General features: G+C 54.0%; 3 protein-coding genes across 5 annotated transcripts in view; 2 read left to right on the forward strand and 1 right to left on the reverse strand.

Moving 5' to 3' along the window:
- The window catches only part of SRPK1 (SRSF protein kinase 1), a 24,429-nt gene extending 19,518 nt beyond the window's left edge, over nucleotides 1-4,911 (forward strand). For all 3 annotated transcript variants that reach the window (XM_041427113.1, XM_041427115.1, XM_041427114.1), the window contains 3 exons: nucleotides 933-1,002; nucleotides 1,456-1,548; nucleotides 2,474-4,911. In XM_041427113.1, coding sequence (XP_041283047.1) covers nucleotides 933-1,002; nucleotides 1,456-1,548; nucleotides 2,474-2,658 — 348 coding nt within the window. In that variant the 3' untranslated portion in view covers nucleotides 2,659-4,911. The remainder of the gene's footprint in view (nucleotides 1-932; nucleotides 1,003-1,455; nucleotides 1,549-2,473) is intronic.
- On the reverse strand, nucleotides 4,412-10,562 carry LHFPL5 (LHFPL tetraspan subfamily member 5). Its single transcript, XM_041427116.1, has 4 exons — nucleotides 10,019-10,562; nucleotides 7,158-7,394; nucleotides 6,364-6,396; nucleotides 4,412-6,104 (listed from the first exon to the last, which is right to left on the reverse strand). The coding sequence occupies exons 1-3, from the start codon at nucleotides 10,428-10,430 to the stop codon at nucleotides 6,380-6,382; spliced, it is 666 nt and encodes a 221-aa protein (XP_041283050.1). The 5' UTR covers nucleotides 10,431-10,562; the 3' UTR covers nucleotides 4,412-6,104; nucleotides 6,364-6,379.
- A 394-nt stretch (nucleotides 10,563-10,956) lies between these two features.
- On the forward strand, nucleotides 10,957-15,514 carry CLPS (colipase). Its single transcript, XM_041427117.1, has 3 exons — nucleotides 10,957-12,403; nucleotides 12,881-13,003; nucleotides 13,083-15,514. The coding sequence occupies exons 1-3, from the start codon at nucleotides 12,248-12,250 to the stop codon at nucleotides 13,215-13,217; spliced, it is 414 nt and encodes a 137-aa protein (XP_041283051.1). The 5' UTR covers nucleotides 10,957-12,247; the 3' UTR covers nucleotides 13,218-15,514.
- The last annotated feature ends 3,967 nt before the right edge of the window (nucleotides 15,515-19,481 follow it).

Here is a 19,481-nt window from a genome sequence, read left to right on the forward strand (position 1 = left end):
TGGGTTTGGAATCAATGTTTGGTCTGAGTAATGCTGAGATGAGGAAGAAGCTGTTCCTCTAACAGCTGGCAAATGTAGAATATGCCAATGAAAAAAATCAGTCAAGCCACTTACTGCATGTGCCTCTCCAGTGTCTCCACTCTGTCTCTTCTACAAATCAAAGCTTGGGTTTTATAATTTAAGCTTGGAAAAATAGACATTTTTGCTGTCTTGGAAAACAAGCTGGGATTTTGGTGAATGTAAAAGAAAATGCAGTAGGGTCGTGTTTTCTCTGCAGAGCATGTGGCCAGAATTACACAGTGTGCCTGATGCCACTGTTTGGCACCAGCAGTTCTTAAAGAAAATGGAGAATACAGAAGGTCAGGGGGGGTGTTCTGAGTACAAGTGAACACATCAAGGGTGAATGTGTTACAGAATTTAGGAGTGGTGAGTTGAAATGAGTGCAGATGTTTTTCTCATTTAAAACGTGTTTTCATCTCTACAGACAGATGTTCAGAGATTAACTGTTTGAAAAACATGGGAAAATTGGGGAGAGGGAAGAATCCCAACAAAACCCCAAGCAAAACAAAACAAACTGAAAACAACCAACCCCAGAAACTGTAGTGTGGGCATGGTGTTATTTTTGCAAAACTCTGGAGAGGAAAGGCTAAGCATGTGAAATACCTTAACTTTGTGGTTAACTGGTGGTCCTGCACCCAAAATTCATCCCAGGTGTGCCTATGATGCTTTTAATGCAGCTGTGAAAGTGTTGGCAAGTCCCTGCACAGGTTAGGCTGTGATGGAGTGTTTAGGATTACAGCTGTTTACTGTCATTTTGCAGGTTATTCTTTCCCACTGCTTTGCTTCTGGCCCACAGAGATTTGCAGAGTCAACCTGCAGCACAACTTAGAGTGTTTTGAAGTGATTTAATGTGCTCATTTCTGTTTGTTTAGGCCTTTGAGTTGGCAACAGGGGACTATCTGTTCGAGCCTCACTCTGGGGAAGATTACTCAAGAGATGAAGGTTTGTTTGTCTCAGGTTTTCCTTTTTAAAGTGGGACTTGAAATCCAATAGTTGCCTCTTCAAAATGAGCCTTGTCTTGCAAATCATCAATGCAAAAGCTCCTTGCAAAAAGATTATTTACCCAAATCAGCAGCAGCTGTGCTCAAGCTTCTGCAGTAAAACTCTGTGCAACAAAGTCCATGCTCTTGTTCTGGTGTTTTGCATTCCTCTTTCTGCTGGATTTTCTACCTTGTGTCTCAAACTGATTGTGCCTCAAATTGCCCATGTTTGTTTTCCCCTGCTCCTCATCTTTGTTGTTGCTTAGTGTAACCTGGTTTCATATGGGTCTCCAAAGTAATTTTTAAGGGATAATGTCTTCATCCTTATATCCCAGAGCATGAAACTAGCATAGAGAGCTTTTGTGTGGATGACTCTCATTGTCTTTTTTGGTTTTTTTTTATTTTTCACATGCAGATCATATTGCATTGATCATAGAACTTCTGGGGAAAATACCTCGCAAGCTCATTTTGGCAGGAAAATATTCCAAGGAGTTTTTCACCAAGAAAGGTAAAAGGAAACAAAGCAAATATCACTTTATCCCCTCATCCCTTGCCCAAATAGACAGGAGTGTCTTGCTGGAAAAGCCTGTTAGAAATAGATGCCAGCAAAGATGGCATCTTCAAGTCTTTCCTTTGTTTTATGAAATGCTTTATCAGTAAAACTGCAGCTAAATGTAAAGCACCTTAAATAGTGCCTGGCTCAGAGCACAGAACATTATCATAAAGTCCTGAGTACCCCAGAAATGTATTGAGTCAAAAAATTAGGTTTTGACCTAGTTTAATAACTCTGGTTATAAAACAAGCCCTTCTTTATTAGTAGTGTATTCTTTCTCAAACAGTGCTCCATGCATTGCCTGTGTCCCAGAGTCAGTGGCACAGTTTATCTGTCATGTCAAGCAGCACAATTGGTGATTTAATGAAGTTAATATTTGCTGATAGGGGAACTGAAATAGCATGAACATTATCATGAAGTCCTCTGAGTACCCCAGAAATGTATTGAGTCAAAAAATTAGGTTTTGACCTAGTTTAATAACTCTGGTTATAAAACAAGCCCTTCTTTATTAGTAGTGTATTCCTTTCTCAAACAGTGCTCCATGCATTGCCTGTGTCCCAGAGTCAGTGGCACAGTTTATCTGTCATGTCAAGCAGCACAATTGGTGATTTAATGAAGTTAATATTTGCTGATAGGGGAACTGAAATAGCAGGAGGTGAAAAAAGAGCCCTTTGAGGAAGTACATTTTTATAACAGGCTCTAAAGCAGATAGAAAAAGGGGTTTGATATAATTGACTTCTCCCTTCAGCATGGCCCAGCAGTTTGTATTCCCTTAGAACAGTCCCTGAGCTCACTCTGTCATGTTTAGCTGTTCAGCCAGTTTTACTGAGCTGCTCTGTTCCTGTACCTTACACTTAAACCATTTGTCTTGGTTTTTCAGGTGATCTGAAGCACATCACCAAACTGAAGCCCTGGGGCCTTTTTGAAGTGTTGGTGGAAAAATACGAGTGGGCCCAAGATGAGGCAGCTGCATTCACAGACTTCTTACTCCCTATGCTGGAGCTGGTCCCAGAGAAACGAGCTACAGCAGCAGAATGTCTCAGGCACCCCTGGCTTAACTCCTAGAGGCTTCCAAGCAATGCCACAACGTTAAACTCTGGTTTACAGCATAGCCTACACACCCAGCTGCCCTTTCCCAGATCCATTTTCCTCCTTGTTCACTTTCAGTGTGGAGTTCTTCCTTCAAGGCTTCCAAGATTTTAGATAAATCTAACCTGTTCTGCTGAGTTTGTTTGTGTGACTTAATGGGGACTCTCCTCAGCCAGTGGGCATCATCTGTGTTTTTGCCTTGATTGGGCTTCACCAAAGACTAATTGACTAGAATAAGAGATTTTTTCCTCAGTCTCCTCACTGTAAAGCACCGTGTGTGACAGATGTGAGCTCACCCAGGCTCAGATATCTCCCTTAGCTAAATTCCAACTCTCCTTTCTTCCTGTGAAGATCTCACTGACTCAGGAGTCAATTTTCCCACTGTTGATCCAGTAGCTACTGATGGGGTGAGAAGTAACAGTTGGCATCAAGGTGGTGCCAGATCCTTGGTAGAGCAAAGACCTTGAAATCCTCCATCACTCTCTAGGTGTCTGTGTTCTTTGCTTTCCAGTCAGAAACGTTTATTTAGTTCTAGCTGCTTTTGAAAGAGCTTTTTAAACCTAGGTTTTAGTATGCTTTATTTCTTCCTCCAAAGTGCCCTGTCCATTTATTTCTTCTCCTCCCCCGTGCCCTTGATAGTCAGAATAGTTTCTGGATTTGGTGTTTTCTACTTCCACACCTGTGACTAAAAGGTGGCAGCAAAATCAGCAAAAGCTGGGCCTGCCTCAACGCACAACCCTCAGCAGACAGATGGGTGCACCCTCAGCCTGCAGAGAGAGCCTTATTGCAGGCAACTCTTTACATTATAGTGAGCCATACGTTTTGGGGGTTTTTTACCCCTTACTGGCACTTTTTTTTTGCCTTGCTTGAGGTGGTATTCATGAGAGATTGGCTTTCACTGATGCAGTGTGCTCTGATTTGTCGTTTTTGACCATTCACTTTTTTTCCCAAGGGAAGGGTTGCAGAGCCTGTATCACAGCCATGCTGCAGCCCTGGACTTTGAAAAGCAACACTTGAAATTCCAGTGTAGAGATTTCTTTTAATTTGCTTCAGGTGCAGGCCTTCAGAAATAACTTCCCAGGATGGGACTGCCTTTTATTTTCTGGGCCATTAGCACAAGAAGAAAGCTAGCAGAAGTGGAAGAGAAGTGACTTTTCCACCTAGATACTGGATTAGAAGCTGTTTCTAGAGTTACCCCGAGTAAGAAATATTCTATGGGGTTTCTATGTAAACTTCTCAGAGGGGGTTTGGATACAATGGGTTAAATGGATTAATTTTAATTAAAAGTTAAATGACTGTGGCATTTGATAGTTCTGTGATGGCTTCTTCTAGACTTGCCCATCCTGTTACAGGTTCAGTGCATCCCACTCTTCTCTAAGCAAGATTTGGCAGCATTGAGACTTCAGAGTCCCTTCCTCACTCTGGACCAAAGGGGCCTTTGGATTTGTGGTGGCTTGCAGAGGATAGAAGTTGCTGGAGACCATGCAGATGCTATCCAAGACCATTTCCAGGGCCAAAGCTGCCAGGACCTCTGTTATGTGTCACTCCTGTGTGTGTGTTTGGGAACTGTGGTTTGTAAGGATCATTCACTCTCAAACCAGCTCATTTAATCCACATGAACAGAGTTTCTCCAGTTCAGAGCCTGGTTTGGCTTGTTTATGCAAATCATGCTGCATGTTCCTTTAGTGGTAGATCAGGTTCTCTATGCATATAATAATAAAAAGGCAGGTAACATACCAAAAAATGTTTTAATTCTGAGTTAACCTTTTCTTTTCTTTTTTTTTTTATCTGGCATTTTCCAGTTGTGGGTCCCTTCTGTGTCTGTTACAGGAGGACTGCAGACAGTACTGGGTTCCAACTGGCTGTGAAGATAACACTGGCAGGGCAAACAATTCCTGTGGTCTTGAAAGCTCACCCAGTCCTGATGAAGGAACATTTCCCAGTGCAGGGTCTGCACTCTTGGACTGTGGAGAGCCCCTGCCCATCCTTCCTTCCCTTCCCTCTGCCAGCCCTGACTGCAGGGGGGTTTTTTCACCCTGGCAGCCAAGGCTAGAGCCAGCTTGTGAGTTGAAGCCCTGCAGGAGCAGCTGTCACAATTCAGTTTTGTACCTCTGCTCGTTCACTTGGGGTCTGTTCATTTCCAAACTGCTGTGACATGCTCACACTAAAGGATTTGTACTTGCTGTGTCAGTCTAAAACCTGAAGGAAAATACATTTTTATTCTTTCTACTTGGGTGCTTTGTCTTTTTTTTTCTTTTCTTTTTTTTTTTCCTTTGTGAAAGCCCTGCAATAAACAGATTATTTAATAACTGAGCCCTAGTCTTCATACATTCCCCTTGTAATTCTGTTCTGAGTCAGGGGCTCAGGGATGGAATTTGCTTCACTAGTGAACACTCAGCTTTGATTTCCAGAATGAGACAGGTAAAGATTTTGTTGCTGGTGTTGTGATCCACTTTTACAAGGGGAGAAGAGTAAAAAATAGGACAACTCTGCTGGAATTTTTCTATTCTAAAACACATTTTTCTTCAAGTCCGTCATATCCCTGCTGTTTTATCTAGCCAAGAGTCTCAATAAAACCTTCCCAGACATTTTTTTAGAGGGAAGCATAACACTGGAAGGTCCTTGTTAGAACTGAACTGAATTGAGTGCAGGAACCAGCAATTTACAGCGAGCAGAGATGAAAATGATAATGCAGGCTGGTTTGGGGCTCTGACCAGGTAATTGCTGCTTGGTTTTCTGCAGAAATGAGCTGTGCCAAGGGCTGCCATGGGTGGGTGTTGGATGGATGGGAAATGATGGCTTAATCAGATTAATTGGGTGGTGCAGGGAGCTGATGCTGACTGGCACCATCTGCTGAGCTCTGCAGCTGCTGTCCCAGCCCAGCATGCTGCTTTCTGCTTTTGCTGGTTTTCTTTTTTTTTTTCCCCAGGAAAGTGCCCTTTTCCAGAGGTTGTGTTTGGTGATTGTTGCCCACAGCAGGAAACTGATTCATGGCTCAGCTGGGAATTGGCCTGTCATGGTATTTTTCCAGTAAAAGAGCAGCCTGGAATATGGCAGAGGGTTTCCTCTGCCCTCAGGAGACCAGCACAAAACCCCAAACACTGATGTTTTGGTGTTGTTTGGTTTTGTTTTTTTTTTTTTTTAATTCATAAGTATTTTCCTTGAAAGAAGGTGTACAAACCCCCCAAAAAGCAGCAAATTGCCATCCTTGCCCTCTTGTCCCTCTTGCTGATGGACTCAGAAAAACTCTTATGTCCATTTTGGGCTCTTCCCACCAAATGAGCTCCACAAGAGCTGAGCCAAGAGCAGCCCCATGGGTGAAGAAAACAGCTGTAGAAAATCCACAGAATTTGGTAAGTTTAAGCTTCCTAGAAGAGTCACTTCAAAGAAAAGGGCTGATGGAAGAAGAGCTCTGGATGTCCCTGGGAACAGAAAGAGTAAGGCAGCTGTTGGGAAATGTAGTATGACTCCAAATTTTATGCTTCTTTTATTTTGCACTTGGCAAGGGTTTGTGCTTTCCCACTTTTGGGAGGCAAAGCAAAGACAATTTCTTCTTTAACCACAAATAAAACCAATGTGATTCCAGCACCAAAATCAGCTGTCAGTGCTTTGGTAATCAGAATACAAGAGTGACATTGTGGATGCTGGGAATATTAAAAATCTGTGTGGGTTATCACTTACGTGGTGATCAGCTCTGTCAGTCATTTCCCTCTTCTGTAAAACAAAAAGAGAATAGCAGAGTTAGTGTGTAAAGCTGAAAGGATCAACGTGTTTTGCAAGTTTGTTTTCAAAAAGAAATATGTTTAAAACAAGATAAGAAAGCCCCAGAGGCCTGGGAAATGTAATCTGGGTGAATTTGGGCTCCTGCCTTGCTCTCCATCAATTTTCTGCCTGCTGCTGGCTCTCCCTCCCATCCACCCAAGCAACAGCAATGATCTTGATGCCTTCAGTTTTAGCTTCCACATTTTCCAGATTCTGCACTGCACTGGTATTTAACCCTGAACTCCATATAAAGAGTCAGCAAGTTCTCCTCACAGCTCAGTCACACACAGCAATCCTTTTCCAGCCCCAGAACCAAGGACACCGCTGCAGCTTCAGGCCCAGAAAGTGCAAACAACAAAAAGGCTCAAAAGGCCCAAAAAGTGCAAACAACAGGGAGCTGAGGAGAGCAGACTGGGAGGATGGGACTGCACAACCTGGAGCTGAAACTGGGCAATTAACCCAACATGGAAATGGACCAAAAATTATAAAAGTGTGAAAACTCTGAGCCCACCTTGGGTGGAGCCACAGCCAGGCTCTTGCACTGCCCAAGGTGCATCCTTTGAAGGCTTTTTAATCAATCTGCTTTATTCCTTTATTCTGCTTTATTCTGCTTTATTCTGCTTTATTCTGCTTTATTCTGCCTCTGCTCCAGGCAGCCTCTCGACGCCCTGCGGGGCTGAATCTCTGTGCGGGAGCGATCCCACCACACCCACCTTTATTCTCCACCTTGAAATCCGAGGGGAGGAGGTTGTCCTGCCGGTTGCCCAGCACGAAGGCCAGGAAGGAGAGGATGAGGGCGTCCAGGATGCCGATGATGCACAGGATGTAGGCCCAGCGCACGGTGCAGGCGCCCAGGGTGTATTTGTCCGTTTTGTCCCCGCACATTCTCCTCACCTCGCTCGAGTCCCAGCCGTCGGGGTAGATCAGGCAGCCGATCATCAGCCCTGTGGCTGCAGGGACAGGGGGACACTGAGCTCCTGGGCTGATGAGGATGCGTAAGATTTTTAGCTTTTTCTGTTTTACATGAATTTGTAAATTGCTGTAGCTCCTAGTATTTTTCTAATCTTTCTTCTCTACCTTTAGGAAGAGCAAGCGAACCTTGTAAGAACGTTCCTAAATATTGTTTAGTCTTATTCCAAGAAGAGAACCAACTTCAAGAACATTGTTTTCCAACCAGAATCTGGATGAGACATAACAAAAGTGGGGCAAAAAAAAAAAAAACCTCTGGAATGCTTTCAGAGGGTCAGGGCCCCAGGAATTATTACCTAGCCAACTAACCTTTTAACTGGACAGTGTGTGATAGGTGCACTAATCTCCTAACCTTATAAAAATTGTAGAATTACTATACCACGTGTACTTTTCGCCATGTTGTTCACCTGCAAGCTTCCAGCTAAAGGTTTGCTTTTATACTCACCCCAACTGGAAAGATGCATTCTATTTTCCAGGCACCAACACTGAAGTGGAGGGAGCAGCTGGAGGAGCAAACATCATGCTGCAGACACATCAGGTGCCACAGGCTTGTCCCTTGAAGGCACTGTGGTGGCTCATCCCCGTGGGCTCTGCTGTGCTGCACAGGCAGGGAGGAGCAGGATCTGCCGTGCCAAGGATGTGCAGCACCAGCATCTCCTGTGGCAGCGTTGCCCAGGCAACGTCTCTGCTCCCTCTGCACAGAGCCCTGGCCCTGTCACTCCAAGGAAATATCTTCTCCAAACAAAGCTGGAATGGGTTTAGCCTGTGTGAGATGGAGACCCTGGCCCAGCGCCTTGCAGCTGATTCCAGCTCAGGGTTTGCTAAGGTGGAGCTGCTGTCAGCAGCAGCTTTGTGGGCAGATTAATTCTGCTTGTTCAGCTGCAGTGGTTCCAGCAGTAGCTCCTCCTGTGACTGCTCTCAGAGCTCACACACAACCTTGGGAGCTGCTCCAGCCTGGTCATGAGGTGCCCTGCACCATCCCCAGTGCCAGCAGGTTGCTGAAGGGCAGTTTGTGCCCCAAAATTTCAGAAGTGACTTTTTCCCCCGCTCAGAGAAATTGTATTTACTGGGCAAGAACAATGACCAGGCTAGGGATGAATTAAGATGCATGTTTTGGACATGATTGACAAAAGCCCTTCACATGTTGCAGATGTGAGGCAGTCCCTGACTCCTCTCACACAAGAAACAAACCCGTGGTGGACAATCAGGTGTCTGTCCCTGCCCCTCAAGGACATCTGCAGCCTCCTTAAATGCACCCTGTCCCACACCTGTGCTCCTTTCTGCCACCAGGTGCTCAGTAAACCAGAACCCCCTTCTGGGGCAGTGGCCTTGTCCTTTGCCAATGTTTTCTTTTCTCTTGGCTTGGGGACAAGCCAGCAGCAAGGTGAGCAGGCAGCTTCCTTGGTTTGCAGAGAGGATTTCTCTTCATGGAAAAGCAGTTGGTTCTGCATACAGAATAAATAAATCTAATAAATAAATCTATTTAAATAAATAAATTTATTCTGCATACAGAATGAATCTTCCCTGTAACTAACAGAGAAATGGGGAAAGTGGGAAAGAAATAATTTCTGTGAAATTGTACCCTGGTTCAGAGCAAAGGCCAGGAAATTGATCCTCCCTTAGCCTGCCCACTTTGTAAAATAATTCCTAAAATGCAGCAGTACCTGTCCATCTGGCCAGAATTGCCTGTGACAATTTTCTCTCCCCCCATTCAGAACAACAACAACAAAAAACCACGTAAAAAAACCCAGCTACCACAGCAAAGCCTGTCTCTGTTCCTGCTCCCCAGGAGGCTGAGCTGCCCCAAGCTTCTTATCTAAATCCTAGCTTGAGCTCGATTCTTTAGGCTGAACTGAAGGAGCCCCTCCCGCGGGGTCAGCCCCGGCTCACATGAATCTTTCAGCAGCAGCAGAGCCCTGGCTTGGCTTCCAGCTGAGGACAGGAGTTGGGTTACCAGGTGTCTCAAGTGCCTTGGGGGAGAGGTGGGGAAGGCTCGAGAACCGCGGGGATGAGCAGCAAAGGGAGAAAATGAGAGTGATGGTACAGATCAGCCAGTCCCCTCCTCGTGTTCCATCTTCCCCACTGGGCATTGTTCCCTGAGCTCAGGGAGTTACCACAAAGGGCCAGCAAGAGTCACCCGCTGTGTCCCTGCTCCGTCCCTGCAGGATCCCAAACACAGGAGAGAGCTTGGTGCCCTGGGGGGGTTTTTTGGTGCTCTGGAACGGATCCTCCGAAGCTGGGCAGGAGCAGTGGCTGGGAGAAGCTGCCCAGGGCAAGTGGGGCCACAAGGTTTGGGGGCACAAGGTTTGGGGCTACAAGGTTTGGCAGCCACAAGGTTTGAGGCCATAAGGTTTGTGGGCACAAGGTTTAGGGCCACAAGGTTTGGCAGCATCACCCAACATGCAGCGAGTCTGCTGTGCCTCAGCTCTCTGGAAGGAGTTTTTCACTAAAAACTCCCCACTGGTAAGCAGCAAGGGGGAGCAAATGGCACGGAGGTGACACTGGGGTCTCTCAACTGGCCAAACCCCCATCCCCAGCAGAGTCGAGGGCACAAAGGGACAAGGCTCGGCCGTGGCAGCCCCCCGGCCCCCCCAGCCCCGCTCACCCGCTGCCAGCTGCATCCAGGCACAGACTTTGTAGACGGTGGCTGCGTTGCAGAAGAAGAAGAGGCTGAAGCAGAGGATGGTGCCGATGATGAGGAAGGTGGAGATGCCTACGAAGAACATGGCAGTTTTGAAGGCACTGGAGGGGATGGTGCCGAAGTCCAGGGGGCTGCCCTTGCAGATGAGCTCCCCGGTGAGCGCGTTGCCGATGCAGTAGGAGAAGAGGCCGAAGTAGCCGGCCTGCGGCGTGTCGATGCTGTCGCCGATCCAGTAGGGCTGGATGAAAGTCACCACCATCAGGATGGAGAAGCAGAGCGTGAAGAGGGCCCAGAGCACCCCCATGGCCCGAGCATTCCGCACGTAGTTGGTGTGGTAGATCCGAGCCGCCTCCTGCGCCGGCAGCAGCTTGGACATGGCTGGGGAGCGACCCCGGCCCCGGGGCTCCGGTCCCGGGGCTCCGACCCCGGCCCCGGCCCCGCTCCGGTTCTCTCCGGCCCCGGCCCCGCTCCGGTGCCGCTCCGGCCCCGCCCGGCGGCAGCGGGGGCGGCGGGAGGCTCCGGCCCCGGGGGGCGGCGGCGAGACCTCCTCCCACCCCCGCCGAGCCGGGGGGACTCGGGACGAGCCGGAGCGACCCCGCCGCCGCAGCCGGAGGGAGCGGGCGGTGCCGATCGGGATGCGCTCCCGGGATGCTCCGTGCGCGGCGTGCCCGGGATGCTCTCTCGGGATGCGCCCTTCGCCTCCTTCGTGTGCCCTAAAATGCGCCTTGTGGTAACCCAAATATCCCCAGTGTGCGCCCCATGGTCTGTCCTGGGGTGCGCCCTGTGCCTCGGAGTGTCCCTGTGCCCTGCAGTGCCCTCAGGGGTGCACTCTGTCCCCCCCTGTCCCCTGCAGTGCCCTCAGGGGTGCACTCTGTCCCCCCCTGTCCCCTGCAGTGCCCACAGGGGTGCACTCTGTCCCCCCCTGTCCCCTGCAGTGCCCTCAGGGGTGCACTCTGTCCCCCCCTGTCCCCCCAGTAACGCCCTGGGCTGTGCCCTGCACACCCTGGATGTGCCTGGGCTGCACCCCACGCCCCTGGGTGTGTCCCAGGACGTGCCACATGCCCCGGGATGCGTGTTGGGATGAGACCCAGGATGTGTCCTGACTCCCACAACGTGCCAGGGGCTGTGCCATGACCCCCAGGATGTCACCGGGCTCTGCTGCGTGCCCTGTGGTGTGTCCCAGATTCCGTGTCCCCTTGGCTGCTCCCCTCTGGTCACCAGGGTCCTCCTGCACTGCTGGGGAGCACCAGGGCTGCTGCATCACTGGGGCATCCCCACGGCTCCACTGCAGAGAGGGACACGGCTCATCCTGCCAGCAGGACACCCCGGGGTGCCAGCCAGCAGCTGGGCAGGGCCAGGACTCTGCCAGGGCCCCTGTCCTGCTGCCAGGGGAGGATGGGCACCCCCAGAGGGCTGCAGGCACTTGCAGCCACCTTGGGACCTCTCTCTCCAGGAGCCACATCTGCCCTGCAGCCTGAGTGAGCACGCAGGTTCAGCTCCTGTCGTGGGGACAGGTGCCACGTGAGGGTGTGACAGTCACCCTGCGGCCAGTGCCAGCCCCAGCATCCCTCCTGTGGCTGTCAAAGGCCAGGGTTTTGTGGCCATTAATCATATCCAAGAACAGCTAAGCCACTGTGGGCACGAAAATCTGTGCTGTTCCCAGGGTTGTTTTCCTTTTATCAGCCCCACCCCCCCAAGCACAACAGAGCAAATATTTGGCAGGGCAGGCTGAAGTGCTGACCCTGGGCTGGGGACCTTGGTGGGCTCTGGATCCTTGCAGGGGGCTGTGCTTTCCTGCACAATAGGAAATTTCTCCAGCAGTTTTCTTGGTGCCCATGGTTCCATTTGAGAGATGGAGGATCTGGTGGCTTTCCCATGGAGCAGAGCCCCTGCCATGGCAGCCAGCCCTCACTTTGCCCAGGAGCCATCAGCAGCACCCAGCAAGGAGGGCATTCCAGAGAGCTCCAGCCCCACTGCTGCCAGCAGGAAGCAGAGGAGGAAGAAGAAGCACAGAAATGCCATTATCTTGTGTTCCCTCTGTCCAAAGGAGCTACTAAAGGGCAGGTTGACACGGACAGTCCTGGGAACAGGACCTGGGAGCCCTGGCTGCCCAGGCATCGCTGGGCCCTTGCCCTGGGCACTGCAACCCCAATGCCACGAGCTGAGGTGTGATAGGAGCAGCCACATCAGCTGATGGAGATTGTGGCTATAAAACACCTGCTGGCCCCGTGGCAGAGCCACATCGAGCCCACCATGGCCAAGGTGCTGCCTGCCTGCCTGCTCGTGGCCCTGCTGCTCCTGGCCCCAGCCCTGCCAGCGCAGCAGGAGCGAGGGCTTGTCTTGAACCTGGTAAGGGGACAGCAGCCCTGGGCTTGGCACAGGAGGGTCCCACTGCTGCCAGGGAGGCTTGGAGGGCTCTGAGGGGTTTTCTGGTGTTGCGAGGCAGCTTGGAGCCTGGGAAATCAGCTCTACAAAGGGATAGGGAACTAAGAAGATGGATCAGACAAGCTCTCAGCTGCTTGAGCCAGCCAGGACCCCCACCCTGGGTGGTTCACAGGGCTTGGGGAGGGGAAATGCTTTCCCTGTGGTGTCTCAGCCCTCCTGTGAGTCCAGCAAAAAACCACTTTGAGCTGGGTGGTGTTTTGGGCCAGACTGGGGAGATGCTGCAGAGAGGGAGGCAGGGGCACGGGGGCAGCGGTGCTGAACCTCAGCCAAAGGGCAGAGCTGGTGTTCAACACCCCCCCAAACCCCCTGGGCTCACAGCTAGGGTGAGATTAAAGGGGAACAAAGAGGCAGCCAGTGCTCAGGCCCTGCCTTGTGCTGCAGGACATCGGGGAGCTGTGCCTGCAGAGTGCCCAGTGCAAGAGCGGCTGCTGCCACCGCGTCAACGGCCTCAGCCTGGCCCGCTGCGCTCCCCGGGCAGCTGAGACCCAGGAGTGCTCTCCCAAGGTAGGTGCTGCCCTGCTGCCAGGGCTGGGCAGGCACGGGGCACGTCCCCCACGCTGCACTGAGTCCTTGTTCCCTGCAGAGCATCTATGGGGTGTACTACAAGTGTCCCTGCGAGAGCGGCTTGACCTGTGACGCCGATAAAACCATCGTGGGCTCCATCACCAACAAGGACTTCGGGGTCTGCAAGGACCCCCACGAGGCCAGGAGGCGGTGAAGAAAGAGCCCCGCTGTGCCCCTCTATGCTGCCCCTGCCTTTCCCCCTCTCCAGGGATTCCTGGCTCTAGCTGTGGGAGAATTTGAATAAACCCCAGCTTCTGCAGAGCTGCAAGGTGGTGTTTTCACTCAAGGCAGGTCCCTGGCCCAGGACAGGGACAGCAGGGTCAGATGTCCCTGAAGAAGCCACCTGGACACGATGCTTTACCTGTGTGTGTGCAGTCATACAGCAAGCTGGGCTAGGCCAGCAGCAAGGCGTGGGCTGAGCTCTGCTCCAGGGGAGTTTGAAAAAGGAGGTGCAGGGAAGGGGAGGATGCAGCAGCCCCAGGATCTGAGGCAGCTGTTGGGCTGGGCTTGCCTCCGTTTGTTTCCTGCTGTGGCACACAGCAGGGCGAGGAAGAGGAGGCACCTGTCTGGCAGAGCTGTGGAAGCAGCAGCAGATGAGGGCATCATCAAGAAGGGAGTTCTTGGCTGGGGATGGCAAGAACCAGGCACTCACAGCTCCACTCCCCACTGCCCCGAGGGCTCTGCACCAGATGGGGAGGCCACAAAGGCTGGGGGCACCCCCTGGCAGCTGGGGAGGGGCTGCAGGAAACTTTATTTTCAGGACAAGGGGGACAGGCAGCTTGAGGATCTGCACCTGCAGAAACACCAGGGACTCATCTGGGAGGGTGGCACAGCTTGGGGGAAGGGGAACATGGGGGGCAACATGGGGACCTGCTGGCCCCTGCCAGTCTGGCTCAGAGGGGCTGCAAGAGGAGAAAATTCTGAGCTGGATTTTAAACTTGTGGCAGGTGGTTAAAATCTGGAGGGTCTTGTTCTCACTGTTGTGGTGGTCCTGGCAGGAGGCCACCAGATCAATGTCCTCACTGGTGCAGGATGAGGTGGGGGTAAGGGGTGGCTGGGGACAGGGATGGGCTGCTGCAGCCCCAGGCACAGCGAGGCGAGGGCACACAGGACACGGGGTCTGTGCCTGGACCCCCCATCTGTGCGGGGTCCCCAGCCCCACACGCTGCCCCACAGCACCCCGGAGAGGCTGGCATTTCCTGGGACACGCACCGGGGACCCGGGGAGCCCTGCCTGCCCAGGGCCGGCCCCGGCTGCAGCTTTGTGCTCTTGGCAGGGGCAGGATGCGAGCAGCGCCCAGCCCCGGCAGAGGGCAGCGACCCCGGCCCGGCAGCGACCCCGGCCCGGCAGCGACCCCCAGCCCAGGGCAGCGCAGCCTGGGGGTCCCCGAAATGCCCCCAGCCCTGCCGCCCCTCGAATCCTGCAGTGGGGGTCCCTGAAATGCCCCCAGCCCTGCCACCCCTCGAGTCCTGCAGTGGGGGTCCCCAAAATGCCCCCAGCCCTGTCACCCCTCGAGTCCTGCAGTGGGGGTCCCCAAAATGCCCCCAGCCCTGTCACCCCTCGAGTCCTGCAGTGGGGGTCCCCTGGAAGGAGGAGCAGGGATGTTTGGGGCAAGCAGGGCTAAACTCTGGGGTGCTCGATGGGGGTTTTGTGGTGTCCCCGTTTTTGTGCTGTCCCTACGCTGGCAGAAGGACGAAGGGGGCACCAGAGGGGTGGGAAGAAGGGGGGCTGTGCTGAGGTGGGGGTCGCATAAACCCCCCCTCGCCCCGCCCCATCTCAGCCCTATATTTACTGGTGAAGCCGCAGCTTTGTTTTGGCAGCTCTCGGCTGGTAAATATTGGCTTAAACAGAAAACCAGACGCCTGACTCACGGCGTCTTAACAAACACAGGAAGGGGCCCCTGGCGCGTGTGGGGCGCTGGCAGCCCTGGGGACAGGGGGACCCCCGGCAGGGTGGGGACAGGGGGACCCCAGGCAGGGTGGGGACAGGGGGACCCCCGGCAGGATGGGGACAGGAGGACCCCCGGCAGGGTGGGGACAGGGGGACCCCCGGCAGGGTGGGGACAGGGGGACCCCCGGAAGGGTGAGGACACCTCAGGGCAGAGTGGGGCACCCTTGAGCAGGGCTTTGCTGCAGCGAGGGTCCCCTGTGGGGAGACCTGGGGGACAGGGGAAGGAGGGGTACAATCATTGGGGCGCCCCTTCCTCCTCCCCTGCCCTAAAGCAGTGGGGAATGTGAGACCGAAGGGACCCAGGGCAGCCCAAGACCCTCCCCAGGCTCACCCCATCAGCAGGATTGCCCCCCCCCAATGTGCAAACCCATCCCCTCGGGGTCACCCAAGGGGTGCCCCACTTCCCAGGGAGGTGTGTGGCACTTCCCCCCTCCCCAGAGCCCCCCCGGCCGCTGTTACCCGAGGGTACAGGATGTTCTCACCCAGCCCAGCTCCCCAACCTCTCCCCGCCTCTCCCCCCTTTCCGCCAGCCCTCGGCCTTCACCTCTCCTCCTCTGCACTGCTTTAACCCTTTTTATTGCCCCCAAACATCGCCTTTTCCTCTTCTTCTCTTCCTCCTTCTTGATTTGTTTTTAATTTCTGTTCAGATGCACTGAAGCTCCCTCCCTGCTCGTTCCGGGGTGTCCCTGCACCCCCAACCCGCTGCAGCTCCAGTGGGGTGCCCACCCAATGCCCAGCTTTGCAGACACCCCCAGAAAAGTCACCCCACTCCCAGCCTTGCAAAATACTCCGAGGAAAACCTGTGTGTGTGTGTGGGTGTTTGCTCCTGCAGCCCTCACCCTGGGGCAGAAGGGCTGCCAACCCCAGCCCCTCTGGGAGGGGTGAAATGTGTTTTTTGGGGGGCTGAGCAGCCCCCCACGGTGGAAAGGACAGGCAGCAGCCCTGCAGCTCCAGCTTAGGGCAGTGATTTCAGCAGGGGAAGACCCCGGGCACAACCTGATTAACTCCATGTCCCCTCACACAGCACACCCCAGCTGGCTGCAGCCTGGGGTGATGCCCCTGATCCTGCAGCAGGCTCAGGGGCACTCCTGGGCTTTGGGCTGGGGGGCACAGCGGGGGCTTTGGGGCAGTTCAGGGCTGCTTGTGCCATCTGAGGGGCTGCCCAGAGCCCCTCAGATGGCACAGACATGTTTGGGGGTGCACAGAGGCACCTGGGGCTCCCTGATCCTGCAACTGGCTCTGGGGTTTGTTCCCCCCATAAGCCTTTATCCCCTCAGGACGTGGCTGGGGGTGGCTGGGGCAGCTCGGGGGGGCAGGAGCCCCTCTCAGGGTGTCCCTTGGCCACGGCAGGACCCAGAGGGATGAAACACATCCTTGCAGGGTGTGGGACAGCCCAGCCAGTACCAGGGATTTGGGGAACCCCTAATCCTCGGGGAGATGCCCCCGTGTGCCCCCACCACCCTCTGCTGGCCTGGGACACCTCGAGCTGTGCCTGCAGCAGCAAAACCCCCGTGGCAGCTCCAGGTCATGGGGCACAATGGGTGCAGACCCCAACTGCAGACCCCAGGGGTGTGGGGGCCTGATCCTGTGGTTTAAGGTTTTCCTAAATCTGGGCCAGGTTTTCGCTGTCCCAGGGAGATGGCTTTGGGATGATGCTGGCAAGAAGCCATCCTTCAAGCTCCCTCTGGAAGAAAAGCAACCTTTCTAGCAAAAAGAAAAAAAAAAATAAATTCATGGAAAGCTCTGGTTTGCCTCTTCTTGCCAAAACCAATTGTTGATGATTTTTTACGGCTGCTTTGGCTTTGCCTTTGCCTGTGACAGAGGGAACAATGTCAGACATGCTCCTGTTTTCCCACTCGGATATTTTTCCCCCTGAAGCTGGAAGAGGGGAAGGATTAGACTGAAGGACAGGGACCCATCCTAGGCAATTATCAGCCCCAGGGGCTCCCAAACCTGGCATGAGGATTTCAGTCTTTCCTCCATCCTTGGGGCTGCAAGTGGGGTCTCTCAAAGATGCCCCCCCCCCCCAGAGCTGCTGAGGGCTGAGGACTGCCCAGCTCAGGGCAGTGGTGGAGGTTACAAGTGGGACACAGGGACACAGAAGTGACCCTGGGAGGACATCCAGGCACCCACACACCTCCACAATCCCCCCCAGTGCTGCCCACCAGGGCACAAATGGAAAAAAATCCTCACCTTGAATAATTTGTGCTGCTGGAAGCAGTGCACTGCAGGGAGGTGGGGAGGGCAAGGAGGGCATGCTGGGCTGCATCAGTCCGGGCAGAGCTCGAGGCTGGTGCTCTGCAACAGCCAGCCTGGGGGGAGGGCTCCCTGCAGCTGGGTTCCCCCTCAGGGGGTGTTTTTAGCCTTAAATTACTTGAAATGCTGGCGAGCTGGGCTGGGGGAGCAGACTGAGGTTTTGGGGGATACCTCCATGACATTGATGGGGATTCACTCTTGGGGGGCTCTGGGGGGGGTTACAGGTGGTTACCGGGGGGTTGCCGGGCTGCGGTGCTGGGGGCCACAGCGGACCCCAGGAGCCGGAGCCCCGAGCGAGCCCAGCCGCCCGGCGGGTGCCGGTGTCCCTGGCCGGGTGCCCCCCCGCCGGCCCGGCGCTGAGTCAGCCTGTTCCCGGCGCTCCCGGTACATCGCGTCCCCACGCCGGGCGCTGGCACCGCGCCCGCCCGGTGCAGCTCCCGGCAGGGGCACGGCCCCGGCGGCTCCTCCGGGCCCCCGGCGAGAGGGCGGAGAGCGGGTCCGAAGCGCCGGGAGCTGCCGGAGGGGCTTCGGGGGGCTCAGCCGCAGTCACGCTCTGTGCCCGCCTGTGTCCCCAACCCGCCAGCATTGGGGCACCTGCGGGCGATCTCCAGGAGTTCTTGGGTCTCACATCCGCCTGGCAGGGAAGCATCTCCATGGCAGGGCACAGCCTCGGGGGGATTGATCCCCCCGTCTCCCCTGCGCCCACTCCGGGGCAGAGGCGCCGGCTCGCCCCCCGCCAAGCCCGGCCACCCCCGGCCACCCCCGGCCAGCCCCGGCCATCCGCCCTCCCCCGAGGCTGGTACAGTTCGTTACGTCCAGACCGGAATGTACTTTGTGTTAGAAGTGGCCACAAGCCAGGAAGGCAAAGCCGGACTTTATTTATCCTCCCTGCTCCGGCCCCGCCGCTGCATCCTGCCCTTTCTCGTGTGGGGCTGGATCTCCGGCAGGGCTGAGGGAGCCCTGGGCTCTGTCCGCCTCTCTGCTGCTCGTTGCCAGCCGGGGAAGGCAGCGATTTTCCCCTTTTCCTCGGAAGGGAAATAATCTGAGAAAATATTTGTGTCTTTTCATCTGTCCCCGGTGTCTGGAAGGAAGCCGTGAGGGAGGATGGGAGCCGTGAGGAGGATGGGAGCTCAGGGTTGGATCGAGGATCAGGGAGGCCTCTGAGGGAGGTGTCCCTTGGGGGGCTGGCCTGGGGGGCTTTTTGCAACAAGAGCCAGGATTTGGGCCGCAATCTGGCAATTTGTGGGTTGGAAATGCACCTGGAAAGATCCGGCTCTGGCCACACTGCAGGGTAGGGCAGGGTCAGGCCTGTGACAGAGCAGGGACTTCTCTGGGGGTCCCCACGGGTCGGGGGGATGCGTTGGCTGTTAGCAAGCCGTGGTGGGAGCCGTGAGCCCGGGCAGAGAGGGGGAGGCCTCGGCAGGGATCACAGGGATCGTCCCAGGCCGGGTCTGGCCCATCATTGCCACCCGGCATCCTCCCCGCGGCCTTCCCGCAGGGACACTGAGGGGAATTTCACACAGAAATGTCCCTGTCCCATCCCGGCCTTCCCTGCTGCTCTGCACCCCCGGGCTCCACAGCCCTCATGCCAAGCAAGGGGTCGTGCCCTGTTCCCCCCTGTCCCCCTGTCCCCGTGTCCGTCCGTCCTGCCGGGAGCCCGGCTGCACCCACAGCCGGTGGCAAGGACACGCTGTTCTCCTGCGCTCTGTTGTGCAACCCTGGCTGCACCTCCCGTAAACAACAGCTCCCCACCGGCCCCTGCCCCGCTGCCCCCCGGTGCCAGCGGGGCCCCCCGAGGGGCGCACACACCGCGGGCACGGCGGGGGGAAGCCACGGCGCCGTCAGGATGCACAAAAAGCTGCTTTGATCCCCAAAATGGGCAGTGGTGATCTGGGTTCTGGGGGGAAGGATGGGTTTGATCCCCTGGGAAGAGGAGGATCCCTGCCCTGGGACCATCGGGGGCAGAGTTTATTATTTATTGTTTATTATTTATTATTTATTATTTATTATTTATTATTTATTATTTATTATTTATTATTTATTATAATCTATAATATATTATCTATTATCATCTATTATCTACTAATATCTACTATTATCTATTATCTATTATCTATTACCTATTATCTGTTATCATCTATTATCTATTATAATCTATTATCTACTAATATCTACTATTTATTATTTATTATTATTTATCATTTATTATTTA

The sequence above is a fragment of the Onychostruthus taczanowskii genome, unplaced genomic scaffold (genome assembly GCF_017590055.1).
Source record: "Onychostruthus taczanowskii isolate IOZ18803 unplaced genomic scaffold, ASM1759005v1 scaffold97, whole genome shotgun sequence".
NCBI lineage: Eukaryota > Metazoa > Chordata > Aves > Passeriformes > Passeridae > Onychostruthus > Onychostruthus taczanowskii.

What these genes read in the sequence shown, in the direction of transcription:
- LHFPL5 (XM_041427116.1), bottom strand. Translation starts at nt 10,430, where the DNA reads ATGTCCAAGCTGCTGCCGGCGCAGGAGGCGGCTCGGATCTACCACACC. An exon ending in CTGGATGCAGCTGGCAGCGG is followed by an intron (nt 7,395 to 10,018) that starts GTGAGCGGGGCT and finishes CTGTCCCTGCAG; the next exon opens with CCACAGGGCTGATGATCGGC.
- CLPS (XM_041427117.1), top strand. Translation starts at nt 12,248, where the DNA reads ATGGAGATTGTGGCTATAAAACACCTGCTGGCCCCGTGGCAGAGCCAC. An exon ending in GAGGGCTTGTCTTGAACCTG is followed by an intron (nt 12,404 to 12,880) that starts GTAAGGGGACAG and finishes CTTGTGCTGCAG; the next exon opens with GACATCGGGGAGCTGTGCCT. An exon ending in CCCAGGAGTGCTCTCCCAAG is followed by an intron (nt 13,004 to 13,082) that starts GTAGGTGCTGCC and finishes TGTTCCCTGCAG; the next exon opens with AGCATCTATGGGGTGTACTA.